This window comes from Ranitomeya variabilis, chromosome 8 (assembly GCF_051348905.1).
Source record: "Ranitomeya variabilis isolate aRanVar5 chromosome 8, aRanVar5.hap1, whole genome shotgun sequence".
Taxonomy (NCBI): Eukaryota; Metazoa; Chordata; class Amphibia; order Anura; family Dendrobatidae; genus Ranitomeya; species Ranitomeya variabilis.
Window position 1 is genome coordinate 198468564 of NC_135239.1, and position 15191 is coordinate 198483754.

At 44.9% G+C, this 15191-nt stretch overlaps 1 protein-coding gene across 1 annotated transcript in view; it reads right to left on the minus strand.

Annotated features, from left to right (window-relative positions):
- Positions 1–13403, minus strand: part of SUCLG2 (succinate-CoA ligase GDP-forming subunit beta) — a 162589-nt gene extending 149186 nt beyond the window's left edge. The window contains exon 1 of the mRNA XM_077276044.1: positions 13180–13403. Within this exon, the coding sequence (XP_077132159.1) occupies positions 13180–13251 (72 nt within the window). The 5' untranslated portion in view covers positions 13252–13403. The remainder of the gene's footprint in view (positions 1–13179) is intronic.
- Positions 13404–15191: the final 1788 nt, after the last annotated feature.

The window sequence follows — 15191 nt, forward strand, 5'->3', positions numbered from 1 at the left end:
GATGCCTCGCAGGCAGCTAATGGCTTACTCCCCTTAAGGTAAACATAAAATCCTCAGTAAATATATCTTTTACAGATCGCTGGGTCTTTCATGGTGCAGTTTTGCTAAGTAAGACCGTTTCCGTCGGGTGAAGTGATGGGGCAAATGCATTTATGGTGGAGCCGGCCAAGAAAAACGTAAAAGTCACCACTCCAGTAGGTTTGTCTTTTCAAAGCCAATCGCTGCAAATATAAGATGTCATAGATGTGATTCTTACGTTCAGGATCCCCCTTCTATGTAAAAAACCTACTGCCCGATTTCAGCTGTCTGGGTTAGATAAACCGCCATGTAATTCTCCCTATCACCATCAGTGGGCGCTGCAGGAGGAATGCACAGTCGACAGTTCTCCAAGCAAAATCAGCAGTGATCATTTGGTCTCTACAGTGATCGCCTTTCATTAGAAAAGAGAGCCCAAATTAAGAAATCTCGTTCTCAAGGAAAAGATTCCAGTCCATAAGACATCACTGAAAGATGTTACATTTATTTTTCATTTGCAAATGGAACATTAGGTTTGTTTAATCCCTGGCGGTTGGATAATCTGATAAAAAATAAATAAATAAATAAATAAATAAAAACCATCTCCCCAAACGTAAATAAAAATGAATACTAACAGTCACCGATCATTTGCAGCCTCAGAATTGATATACCTTGAGCAGGCCCTTAATGGGCGACCGTTCAGCTGAGATATCTCCTCCGAATCCCCCATACCCAGAAATGCCTGGCTTATCCAAGTGATGCTGTGTTCTCTAAGAGAGCACCACTACCAAAGGGATTGGCCATTAGTAAACCAATGCGCAGGACCCTTCTCTCTCCCAACATCATCTGTCTGGAATGATTCAGGTGCCCCCTCCATATAAGGCTGTCGACCAATCCGGCCTAGAATGTCCAACTTTAGTCTAGAATGTATGTGTGTCCTAAGCTTCTGCCTAAAATGTCCAATTTGCGGTGAGTGCTACAAAAAGGCCAAAGAAATCAAGTGCCCATTGCATTATCTGTTTTGCACCACATGCCCCATCATCCTGCAAAGCCAAGGACCCAATAAACAAAGCTCATGACATAGCAAGCTTTTTTCACACAAAAAAAAAAGAAAGGTCTTTTTACCCTAGGAGCCAAAAAGAAGAGTCCATATTGATCTTCAGCATCGGTTTATATCACATGAAGGGCCATTTACATGAAGGACAAATGTACACTTGGCTTCAACTTCAGCCGAGTAGGTAAAGTCTCTAAGCAAAGAGAGGAACGTCTCAAGCTTCATTAAGCTAAAGACCCCCATAAACAGATTAAAGTTTGCTGAACCTTCAATATCAGCAAGACCGGACCACCATCAAATGTGTATTGGGACCTCTCAATATGATTGGGCAGTAAGAAATCAATCGTTCGATCAGCTCGCTTCTCTTGACTTTGACTACAACTTAATTCCGCTCTTCTCAAAGAGAATACAAGACCAAGACAAGCATTCAGTTGTACGTGGCAATTTGGAAGCAGTTGGCCAAGCTTGCGTTCTGCCGACCGTGATCTAAGTTGTATGGGCAGCTTCAACCCATACTTGGAAAAAAAAGTCAGCAGTCTGATAGTCAGTGAACTGTCATTCGAGCCCACAGATATTGGTGGGTTTGCCCCATTTTAGTCTAATATGTATGGTGACCTTAAGGGTAGAGTTATCAGGCAAAAACCTAAGCGAAAAGAAAGGTGTTAAATGTATGAAGAATCAGAGAAATAAAGTAAAGGATGAAAAAACGTCAAAAATGTGCTCGGTAAACACCCCCATAATAATACAGTCTGTAAGAAGATGGAGGGTTTCATTCAAGCTGTGAAGCGCGCTCGGTCCTCGATGACCCAGGTGAGTCAGTGTAACATTTAATATCATTACCCGGTTGCTCATTCTAAAAGGTCATTTCAAATTGCAGACTTGTGCAGATACATCAACAGCCAATGCCACCTCCAACATACATCCATTCCCACAAATACCACCGGCATCTATCTCACATTATACCGACAGGGCTACATTAACGCTAACATTTCACCCGCTCCCCCAGAGTTGATCTATTCATTCGTAATGGAGGAAGGAAGAAAAAAGTGTTCTGAGAACATCGACTTCTGATATAACAGAAGACAGGAATGTTACAGATCTCTTCGGCACAATATTGCCGGATTAGCCCGGTTATCTCAAACGTGTGGCTCGCTCTTGGTGAGCCACTATTCCCAAGAGCGGGACAGCCACAGTTTAGGAAATGCCGGTTTACACCTCTAAACACATTATACTAATGCCTATTGACCCCATTGATATTGACGGGTTCAGCAGATGGTCTATCGGGGTAACGAACAATTGATTGTCAGGGAGAGTTTAGAATCCATAATGTGCGATTTTGGACTGCCAATTCTTTTGATCTTCCGGAGCTAAGCAGTGATCATACGTCTCTCAGACAATAGCCATAGAATGCATATGGCAGCTTTATCCCAAGAGCGTCTTAGACAGCGATTGGATTACAGCTCTCTCCAAACTCCCCCATACACAAGGCTCATCTAGGCCAAGGGTGAATGTGGTTTTAATAGAAGAGTGAAGTACTGTAATCTGCTGTTGGTCACCTCCAGTGGGGATTTATCTCCTGGGAGAATAAAGAACGGGAATTGTAACTCACCAAGGGCAAAATATTGTGTTTCGGGGGAAGAGCTAGAAGACCAGCATACACAAATGGTTGGTCTTTCATACCCCTTGAAATAGTCGGGCTTGGGCAAGTTGTGTATGACTCCTCAGTCTTTGTGTAAACCCAAAAGGAAAACGGATAACTCCCTTGATTGACCTTCTACCACATAGCTGGGTCTTCTCTTCCATATTTTCAGATTCATAACCATGAAGAAGTCCAGTCGTGAGAGATCTTGGCATCCATGTAAAGAACAATGTAAAGAACCATTCCAGACTACATCTAAACCAATTAAAGGGGTATTCACAGTTTCGACATTAAATGGAATGGATGCACCATAAATGTTTGGTAAAAGTAGATCTGTTGTCTCACAGCCTACGACCATTTGTCCATACATCCCCCAACTGGATGAGTCGGCAAACCAACCTAAACTGCCAGAGACCCTTCGGTCTATGACAATCTTATTAAAAAGAGTGGAACCAATTTTCAGCTACAAAAATATTTGGGGTCAATATGTACACAAAGGGAATTCAGCCTTGGGCATCATTTAGTGGGGGGGAGACAGACCGAATTTTATTGGTGTCAATTTTTAGCAATCTTTTTCTCATTTGCCAGAAAGAAAAATTACAAAGCTTCACCTACCCAACGCAGCGGGGCAATTTGCAATTTGTGATTTTATGGGTGATTCAAATCAAAATCGGCCACGTCTGATTTTTATTCATGGAAATGAAATTCCAAAAATAACCATGGACATGTAAACAGCACCACAGACTACAGGGTACGTGTCCTATTCTTCAAAAGGCGTAAAAAGTTAAGGACTGAATGAAGCCTTATCCATCATTTTTTCCCACCAACATCCTTTTAATATTAGCATTGAGCGGTAAATATAATGATACATTCAGCAAAAATAATGCATTTCTCTCTATATAAACAGAACCACGTAACACTTTTGGATTTTAATCTGTATTCTATAATGCGCCAGGTAAATAAAAGGCACCATTTATTTTCCCTATGAACTGTCCTATAAATGTTAAAATCTATTTAATCACAATTATTGGATCAAAAATACCTTCCGGCGTCTCCGGCGCTACGTGACCAATTTAATGTTTACTGCCTGTTGCTTTAATTACAAGGCTGCTTTATATCCTGGGGTAAAAGAATTGCGATAAAGATATACATTTTCTCTCTGATGGTATATTTATGTATTTATTGTAAAAGCATGAAAGGATGAGAAGAAATGCCTTTTTCACAATCATGGGGATTTCATGAATTGGGTCTGAAAAGGGTTAGATGGGAAACGAAAGCACCGACAGCGCCACTCTTGACCGTGGAAAATGTGTGGTATTGTAAAGCTCTATCATTTGTTTGCAACGTGCAGTACCACACATGCCCACGGACAAGAGTGGCGCTGGTAAAAGAAGGAAGCAGACAAGTTTTGTTTGTTTGTTTGTTTTTTTTAATTATATCCAATTCGTTCTGTGAAAGTACACCAACATTCAGCATTTTTAAATAGGTGCTGACTAGTGCAAAATAAGAGCTCTGAAACAATCAATAGTCTCTCCCTGCAGCTTCATCCCCCTCCTCTGCCCTTTATCTTTCTTTGTCTAGTATTTACCATGTTACACTGGAACAATTTTAGAGGGATTTAAGAGTTTTCTACACATCTAAAAAGGTAACCGCCATGCAGGGAAAGGTGAATGAGAGACTTACCAAAAGAGAACATAAGTTTTAGGAAGGGGAAAAAAAAAAGCCCTTTCCCATTCATTACATGCTGACATCTAAAGATTGCCATTTTTAGAGACGGCAGTATCCACCGCACACAAGATTAGAATGTTTTGGGGTTGTGTTTTTTTCAGATTCTATTCATTTTGGTCTTAAAATTTCCCAAATCCAGAAAAATCTTTTTTTCTTTGTTACAAAACAGCTTTCGTAGAGGCTGCAGTCACCAACATTACACCCGCAGCAACGCTCCTCCATGACAGTAAGAGAGGAAATACAACAAGCAATTTAGAGCAAGTATTCGAGCTCCTAATATCTTCAGGGAGCGTATTTTTAATACCTCGGCCTTCGATTTATGAAAACTTTAAACCTCGTAATTTTAAGGCATATTAAAAATGATATTTTTTAGGCAAAAAGCTAATAAGAGAGAGGTTCTTGATATTTCACGCGAGGAGTGAACAATGTATTCGGCCTTATCGGGAAAGGTTGGGTGATGAAAAGCGCGTCCCTGTTATTAAAACGCACTTTTTTCCCCCCCATCCTGATTTAATGGCTTTTAATAGAAGTACTTAGCACTTCCAATAAAGCAAGATCCGGCTATAAAAGGCCTGAAGCAGGCAAGATACCATTAGAGATTCCTAAAAAGGTTTTGGGATAATGGGGCTGTTTAAGCTCTCAGCGCAGTGCCCAGTTGAGAGAAGCCCCCGTTTGTATCACAGATCAGTGGCGATCCAAAGGTCGTAAGGCTATTGACTAAGGATGGCAATAAGATATTCCCAAGTATTGTACTAAAATCCCTTTAAAATGAAGATGCCTCGTAATTACATAAAACAGCGAAAAATATAGAAATCTAAGGCTATGTTCTGTCGAAGGCACAAAACCCCCTATGGACTTCCTTATGGATCAATGGGATTTGTCAAGATCCCTTGGAAAACAGATCTTCTATAACAGTCATACCCATCTCAGAAACGTAACCTACCCACAGGTTAGATTCTTGAACCCCTTGGGGATCTCGCGAACAGAGCTCATCCAATGTCTATGGGACGGCCCAAGATTAAGAGCTCGATAGGACTGCCGAACATGGCCCAACTTTTGCTCCATTCTAAAAGGACCATTTGAGAGATCAATTGGTCGGAGGATCCGGTGGGAGTCCCCCAACAATCTTGAAAGTTAACACTTATCCACAGGATAGGCAACAACTTGCTAAAACAATTTTATAAAATGTCTAACAAGACGCACTGGCGTTTTTTTTCTTTTTAAACCGTCCGGTTGACTTCAATTGTACAATATGGAGCATCGTTTTACCGGAAAACATCTAAATAATGAACATCACTTGGCATTTTTGAAAGCTGGATGCATCCAACAGATGCTCAAAAGCCAGAATTTTCCATAGACATAAACAGGATTTTTTTTTTACCGTTTCGTGAGCACTTTTTCGGACATTATTATTTTTATTTTTTTTAAGGAGAGCCCCCGCTCAAAATGCAGGGAAAAGATGCAGTGTAAACATAACTATCATTAGACAGACCTGAGAGATTTCTTTAATGATCTTGAAAGAAATACATTACTTTTTTTATTTTTGCACCAGATGTTTTTCAAAGGAAAAAGGAAAAAGAAAGCTCAAAAACTCTTATGAACAGAAATGTGGATTTCCTATAGAATAGGAAGATTTTTGCAAAGTTTTCTGAAACTGGAGGATTTATAAGCCAATCGTCTCCAAACAGCAACAAAAGAAATCTGCGTGAACAGACTAAATAAATTGTCCCTTGGAAAACAGTGACTAAATATGTTTGAGCGGAGAGTCTAAAAAGTCTAAGAGCCATTCTGATACTGGGATATTCATTTAAGAATTTGAATACAAAAATACAAAAAAAAAAATACCTCAATCTGGTACTTTAGAGGCCTTTGGCACCTTGTCAACCTTGTCACCTTTGGCAACTTACGGTAATTTTGGCTGGCCTAAGTGCTTAGTACATCATAAAGGAGGGTTCGGGTTGGGTTTATTGTACGCCAGGATCCTTGGCATCCAGGCAGATGATAAATTATGGATTCCGCGCCTCCCTAATTTTACAGTCTGTGTGATGTGGAGGTTTGATGTTGGATGTCCCACGCTGTTCTGTCAGGAAAATAATGATTCGTGTACGATTCTGTGGTGCCAAAGACGCTGCGAAAAACTGCTGAAATTCTTTCTACACGGTGTTAACTCGCTGAATAATAAAAGTCGATAGATAAAATAAAAAATATTGAGGAAATATAAAGTGTGATAAATGTGTATCCGCTTTATTTTTCAAGGCAAGAAGGAGAAACTTAAAAATGCAAAACTAAAAAATGTGGCTATAGATGCTGGGTGTGAGCTTGTCTGGTGGAAAGACTTCTCCAAACTCCAATGTAAAAGCGCATTCTCGGTAAAAGCGCAGAAGAAAGTGCCTATTCATTTCCAACAGGAGAGAAAAAATATGCAGACGTCAGACACCTCCAGGGGCTATTTTGCTCTCTTCTGCATCACACCCCATTACCTGCAGAGATGCGGGGGTAACGCAGTGTCCTACTCCAATGATGTGCGCGATTCCCGACAAGATTGTGGGGTCTTAACATCACTACTAGAGATTTGGGCTGCCTATGCTTTGCGCCCCCAAATCCTGGTAGCACCATTGACTTTCTTTTGAGCAATTTCGATGATTAGCAGCGTTCGTAAGTGCCCCTACATTGGGCGCTTGAAGGAGTTCTCCACTTTGGACAACCCTTATTTGAAGTCTGATCACAAAGTGTTATCCACTGCCGGGACCTCCAGCGATAAGCAGTGATCTCTATTGAAGCTGGCAATTAGTGTTCACTTTCCCTGCAGCGCCACTACAGGGGACACCGAGTATTACACGGTGTCCATTCACTGAAGTAGAGCGTAATTTAGGACACGTCTCAAAGCCCCTCTCCTCTAAAGTCAAGAGATTAAGAACCTGAACAGAGGACCAAGCTCTATGAACATGACAAAGGTTTTGACCCCCTTTGAAGTGCATCTATAAAAAGTGCAGATGACCAGGACTATGGCACCGCTTATCGGAAAGGAGCTACTGAATGACAGGGATCTCGCTTCACCAAGATGTAGATAGAGCATACAGCGCCCCCAACCTCCATCCCATGTAGTGCAGGAACTGTAGCTTTAGATGTGATACAATCACTGGGTGGTGAGAAATTTTTTCCCACGTGGAGGATGTCCATGTCTACCACCTCCTGAATAATGAGTAACTAGAATAATCTTCCACCCTTTGACACATGCAATAAACAAGTCACACTCAGCACTTCTCACAACCATTAACCAAGGCTCATGGCCCCAAAAAAAAAAAACAGAGGTGGAGGGGCAAACGGTCGCTCCTGCTGATCCCTGGATGGAGATGAGCTAAATCCACTCTCCACTCAAGACTTATTATATAGGAGGGAAACCCTTTTACAATGTATAGTCAAGCCTTATTATACTGCTGGGACCCCCACTGACCCAAAGAACAGAGCTCTCAGCCATCCCATCAGAATGGAGTGATGAAAGCACATGTGTGTCCCTTCAGCATGGAGTACAACGGTTGGCAGTCTCATAGACAATGAGTGATGCGGTGGTGAGCAGAAGTGAGCAGTCTGGCATTGCTCTTCTCCGACACAGGCTCAACAGAAAATACATCCTTCGTCTCAGGAGAGAATCAATGGGGGTCTCCGCACACAGACCTTTCACTGATAAAAAACCTACAGATATTTATTAGAAGCTGAACAAAAAAATGTTGCAGGATCCTGGGCCAGAAGCCACATCGGCAGTCGGTGGAGGCCGGACCGGAGGCCTGTGAACCCAATTCCACCTGCCAGCATAACACTCGCCTCTTCTGATTTTTAAGTCCAGCGTGATGTCACATGTGTTGTGCCACAGGATTGACGTCACGGACGTACAGGGACGGCGGCAGGGCTCTGATCCAGCAACCACGGACTACAAATGTGGGGGTTGGACCAGGGTCTTGTGAGAGTCTTTGCTGACTCCATTATCTGTACATAATGTGCAGTCATGTTTATCCACCTTGTTTTGTCCACTTCACTCCTGCTTTATCTATCTGGTTCTGGCTGGGAGAGACAAACACCAGGCAGGAATTCTTCACGTGACCAGTCATCAAACATCAGAGGTGCAGAGAGGACGAGCAGCAGTGTTTCCCGGCATGGCATGTATATAAATACATCTGTAACTATGTATACACATAGTATATGACACAGAGCAGTCTCCGTCCATACAGATCGGCGTCAGCTCCACAGGTCTGAAGGTGGCTCACATTCAGGACTATCCGGTTCTGGGGTTTGTGGATCTGGTAAACATGAGAATCCAATAATTACCGTAAGCTCCGTTAATGTAGGGCAAAGGGAAGGAAGCGAAAAACCACCCTCGCCAAAGGTCATTTATAGCAAGAACATAACCTTTTAGTCTAGGCAGAAGTTAAGCTGGCAAATTCACGTGTTTATGGTACTTTTTTTGCAGCATTTTTTATGCAAATTAAAAGCTTCTTTTTACAATACCAACCAAAGCTATGCGCTTTCAGATCGTTTGGTTTTTACCTTAGGCTACTTTCACACTAGCGTCGTACTCGGCCCGTCGCAGTGCGTGGGGCCGACGTACCGACGCTAGCAGTGAATGCGCCGCACAACGGGAGCAGCGGATGCATTTTTCCAGCGCATCCGCCGCCCCATTGTGAGGTGCGGGCAGAGTTCCGACCGCGCATGCGCGGTCGGAAATGGCGGTCCGTCGGCAGCAAAAAACGTTACATGTAACGTTTTTTGCAGCCGACGGTCCGCCACAACACGGCGCAACCGTCGCAATGTGACGCTAATGCAAATCAATGGTAAAAAACGCATCCTGCAAGCACTTTTGCAGGATGCGTTTTTTCAACCAAACGACGCATAGTGACGTGCAGTGCATGACGCTAGTGTGAAAGTAGCCTTACTGAATTGGAAAACTGCAGCATGTTTCTTTTTAATGAGAACGTGCAAAAAAAAAAAAAGCAACTAAGCGGTTTAGGTGAATAAGACTAACTTTATTAAACATGTATTGTAGATAAATCGCAAAAGTAATTCCTACCAAAAAACTGTAAGAAAAAAAGCAGCAAAAATGCTGTGAAAAGCCTTAAAAATGGGTGTTTTGAACGTAATGGTTTTTTAGTGTCAAGAGAGCAGGTTTTGGCTGGTGAAATTAATGCCACAAAACGTGTGAACAAAGCCGTACTGCTACACTTTTCTCAGTTTTTAGGACTATTTTTTTTCGTTTACTATGGGCCTAAAAACTAATAGGCAGGTAGCTGCTAACTACCTGCCTGTTGTGCTTGGCTCCGATCTCTGCTGGCACAGAGCAATCACAGACCACTTCTGCTGGTGATTCAGCAGCTTCCTCTGACGTCACACGTTGTCAGAGCAGCAGCTTCTCATCCAGGCTGATCTGTAGATAGGGTGAGACTGCCTGCTCCCCGCTGCCTAATTGAGGGGAGCCAGCTGTCGTTCTGCATGTGGTCGCCAGTCACACTCCATCGACAGAGCAGCCCAGAAGAATAGCTCCTCTTCTGAGGGTACCGTCACACAATGGCATTTTTATCGCTACGACGGCACGATTCGTGACGTTCTAGCGATATCGTTACGATCTCGCAGTGTCTGACACGCTACTGCGATCAGACACCCTGCTGAGAATCGTACGTCGTAGCACATCGTTTGAAACTTTCTTTCGTCGCTGGATCTCCCGCTGTCATCGCTGGATCGTTGTGTGTGACAGCGATCCAGCGATGCGTTCGCTGGTAACCAGGGTAAACATCGGGTTACTAAGCGCAGGGCCGCGCTTAGTAACCCGATGTTTACCCTGGTTACCAGCGTAAAAGTAAAAAAAAAAAACCGTACATACTCACCATCTGATGTCCGTCAGGTCCCTTGCCGTCTGCTTCCCGCTCTGTCTGTCTGCCGGCCGGAAAGTGAGAGCAGATCACAGCGGTGACGTCACTGCTGCGCTCTGCTCTCACTGTACGGCTGCACTCAGTCAGAGCAGGAAGCAGACGGCAAGGGACCTGACGGACATCAGATGGTCAGTATGTACTGTTTGTTTTTTTTTACTTTTACGCTGGTAACCACGGTAAACATCGGGTTACAAAGCGCGGCCCTGCGCTTAGTAACCCGATGTTTACCCTGGTTACTAGCGAACCTCGGCATCGTTGGTCGCTGGAGAGCAGTCTGTGTGACAGCTCCCCAGCGACCACACAACGACTTACCAACGATCACGGCCAGGTCGTATCGCAGGTCGTGATCGTTGGTAAATCGTATAGTGAGATGGTACCTTGAGGTGGAGCATCTGAATCATCGGCAGGAGAAGTCATTGACCGCTCTGTGGCGGTGCCGGGAACAAAAGGCAGATAGTTAGCAACTACCTGCCTTTGTTTTGTCTTTTTACAATGGGATGAAAAACTTGGTTCAGCATAAACCCTTGAATGTTTAATTTCTGGTTTTGGCTTACAGATACTGATTTAAAAAAAAAAAAAAAAAAAAACAACCAACACTAGCAACGAGTATACTTGCTCATCACTAGCAGAGATGCTTACCTGCCCAGGCCTCCAAACAAATTCACATGGGATGCATCTAGATAGCTCTGGGCAGCCCGCCTGATCTAATAGTATGGGCGTAACTAATAGGCTGTTAACCTGGATGCTGTGCATTTCCATTGTGTGAACAGCGCCTCATACAAGTCTTCTTTGTGCAATTACATACCAAGCAACCCCCCCCCCCCCCCCCTCGCCATTGGGATTGGCAGGCGCTGTGAGTGGTTGTCTTATCAGTATTTTTGCACCTGTGTTGCCGCCATCTTAACTACATGGATCCACTGCATTTGTTGGGAGACCTGGACAGGTAAGCATCTCTGCCTTTTGCTAGTGTTTTGGGTTTTTTTTTTGGAGGCTCTCTGAATCCTCTTTTTGTGCTAGATTTGTTACAAATACTGATGCTAAACTGTCGAGTGACAGAGGCCTAATGGCCAGCGTTGCAATAGTGACAGAAGCAGCGGTTGATATTTTCCTCACATACGTTATTACGGTAGTTTCCTAGAAATGATTTACTTTGTATTCACATCGAGGAACAGATTCAACACAGAAGAAAACCACATTGCCGGATATGTCTGCACAATGGCAGGGATTATACCAAGGTCACACACCATATAGGAAATGAAACTACTAGAGGTCACCTGAGTAATCCTTTCTGCAGAGGGAGGCACTACATGTATCCTCTGGCTTTACTGCTGTTGTCACAAAATGCTGAGACTTGTAGTCTCCCACCTGAAAAATTAAATCCATTTATTGGAAAGTCATTCAATGGTAGAAACAGGAGATAAAGGGTAGCCATTGTCTAAACATATTGATCGGCCGTGCTGTCTAAGTGCTGAGAACGTTCTTCTTTTCTGCTTGGTGCAGGAATCCAGAAAAAGTGCCAGCAGCGGCCAATGGGGGCAAGTTCCGGAGCCCATAGTGTCCAGGTGTCAATGTACGGCAGAAGCATGTGCTGCATGTATGGAGAGTCCTCCGGAGCTCAGACTACTCCATACAGCGCAGGCGCCAGCTGAGCTTATACTGCCACCACTCGAGGCTGACTGCTGCAATGGAAGCCAACTCCGTCCGCAGCTGCTTAACCTCTTAGAAGCTGCCGTTAATCATGACCGTGACATTAGAAGTGGAGGAGCTCAGCCGTGTAAAGTTACAATACACTGCAAAACCGCAGCATTACAGCGTATTGTACAAGGATATAAAAATATGTAACAAATCTAAAAATCAACATTTGGTATCAGTGCGTGTAGAACTGTACAAACTCAAATATATTTAGACCATAAAGTGATCGCTATTTCAGGGTCACTCAACCTGCCCCCCCATAAAAAGGATATGAAAATCATAAGGACCCCTAAACGATAATTATTTAAACTACAGCTTGTAACAGGGAAAAAAAAAAAAAAAACAGCTCTGATATAATGATCAACCAAAAGATAGGTAAAAAAAACAGCACTTAGGCTACAAAATCTGCAGTGCACATGCTGCGGAAAAAAACGAGCGGAACCGTAGCGTTGTTTATTGGGCAGCATGTCAATTCTTTGTGCGGATTCCGCAGCGGTTTACACCTGCTCCATAATAAGAATCCGCACAAAAACTGCGGTAAATCCGCACACCAGTCCGCAGCGTGTGCACATAGCCTTATAGCTCCTGAAAGGTGAAGAGCAAAGTCATGAAAAAGAAGAGGGGTGCAGAAACCCGAGGCCGCACTCAGACTACAGGGGGACACTGCTGACAGCAGAGAGGAGCGTTCTGCCCCTTGTTTTAGTCCTCAGATGGGGGTCTCAAAAACAAAACCAGTCAATGAAAATGTCTGAAAATAACAGCAGAGGTCAGGAACAGAAGCAGTCCTGTCTATAGGTCTTGTTCTGCTTTAGTCACTTAAAGGGGTTGTCCAGAGAGATCACGGTACCCCCTACCCACAGGGCAGGAGACCACCTCCTGACAGCCACCACCTGCACTGATTTACACCTACTGCCTCCTCCTGCACTAACCAGCAGTCTGCTGCAGGCCATGCTGAGGGTTGTAGTCCCCGCAGCTGCAGACTCCCACGTTGCACCAGGACAGGTTACACCTCACACACAGGCTGTACAGTCAGGGACACAAGTGTCACACTCCCAACACCGGCCATGACAGCCGGCCTCACACCGGGGAGCACGCCCCCCGGCCCGCTCCAGCCGCCCCCCGGCGCCGCTCACCTTGTTTCTTCCTAGAAGAGAGGTTTTGGCAGTGAAATGTCTCAGGACGTGTCCTGTCATGGAGGCCGCCATGTCTGACCGGAAGTGAGAGTGAGGCTCCACATGGACAAGCTCAGAGTGTAAGCTACGTCACAGGCCGAGGCCCCGCCCCCGACTGCTGATTGGCTGTCTGCGCACACCCGCTGTCACGCCCACTGTACCCTGACTTGTTGGCAGTGATTGGCTGTCACATCCTCAGCGCGGAAGATTTTATGCTTTACAGTTCACTAAAATCCGTCATCAGGTCACGTGTCACATCACAGGAGCACAGCGCCATCTGCCGGAGAAGGAACAGTGCTGATATTCAGCAGAGAAAATGATAGAGCGTTAAATGCAGTGTAGACAAACACCACACACAGAGCACACACATCACATAGACACACGGTCACCGTACACACCAAACACACAGATATACACAGCCAGACACATGTATCACATACACACAGCACACACATATACACTCACTCATATATACACATCACATAGACACACACTAAATAGTATACACACCAGAGGCGTAGCTAGAGTGTTGGCTCAGAGGGGCGAAGCTTCTGAGTGGGCCCCTAACCAGGTAACCTTGATTACAGCTGGGTGTCGCACCCTAATAGTGGAGAAGAACCTCAGCACATGACCGCTCTGTTACTGAAGATAATCTCTATATAACGACCAACATGGATATTACCGCCATATGGTCAGTGGTAGATACCAGCCCTACAGGACATATAAGAGATCACAGCGCAGTTACAGACAATGACTTACCGCTGACGTTCTTTATGATGGAATTGTTCACTTTTCCCGTCTTTTCCATCTGGCCCAGACCGACATGACAACTTCTTCCAGCAACGACTCGTCTGCAAAGAATACAACAAAGACATGTTTCACTTCTCACATTCCAGCCCCATCACCATCTATTCCCAACCTGCACAAACTCCTCATCCTGCTGATACCCCAATACTGAGCTGCTGCTGCCGTATGTGACCCCATTACTGCACCTGATACCCCAATACTGAGCCGCTGCTGCCGTGTGTGTCCCTATTACTGCCCCTGATACCCCAATACTGAGCCGCTGCTGCCGTGTGTGACCCCATTACTGCACCTGATACCCCAATACTGAGCCGCTGCTGCCGTGTGTGTCCCTATTACTGCACCTGATACCCCAATACTGAGCCGCTGCTACCCTATGTGTCCCTATTACTGCACCTGATACCCCAATACTGAGCCGCTGCTGCCGTATGTGACCCCATTACTGCACCTGATACCCCAATACTGAGCCGCTGCTGCCGTGTGTGTCCCTATTACTGCACCTGATACCCCAATACTGAGCCGCTGCTGCCGTATGTGTCCCTATTACTGCACCTGATACCCCAATACTGAGCCGCTGCTGCCGTATGTGTCCCTATTACTGCACCTAATGCCCCAATACTGAGCCACTGCTGTCTTATGTGACCCTATTACTGCCCCTGATACCCCGATACTGAGCCGCTGCTGCCGTATGTGTCCCTATTACTACCCCTGATACCCCAATACTGAGCTGCTGCTGCCGTATGTGTCCCTATTACTGCACCAGATACCCCAATACTGAGCCGCTGCTGCCGTATGTGTCCCTATTACTGCACCTGATACCCCAATACTGAGCCGCTGCTGCCGTATGTGTCCCTATTACTACCCCTGATACCCCAATACTGAGCCTCTGCTGCCGTATGTGTCCCTATTACTGCACCTAATGCCCCAATACTGAGCCACTGCTGTCGTATGTGTCCCTATTACTGCACCTGATACCCCAATACTGAGCCGCTGCTGCCGTATGTGTCCCTATTACTGCCCCTAATACCCCAATACTGAGCCGCTGCTGCCGTATGTGTCCCTATTACTGCTCCTGATACCCCAATACTGAGCTGCTGCTGCCGTATGTGTCCCTATTACTGCCCCTGATACCCCAATACTGAGCCACTGCTGTCGTATGTGTCCCTATT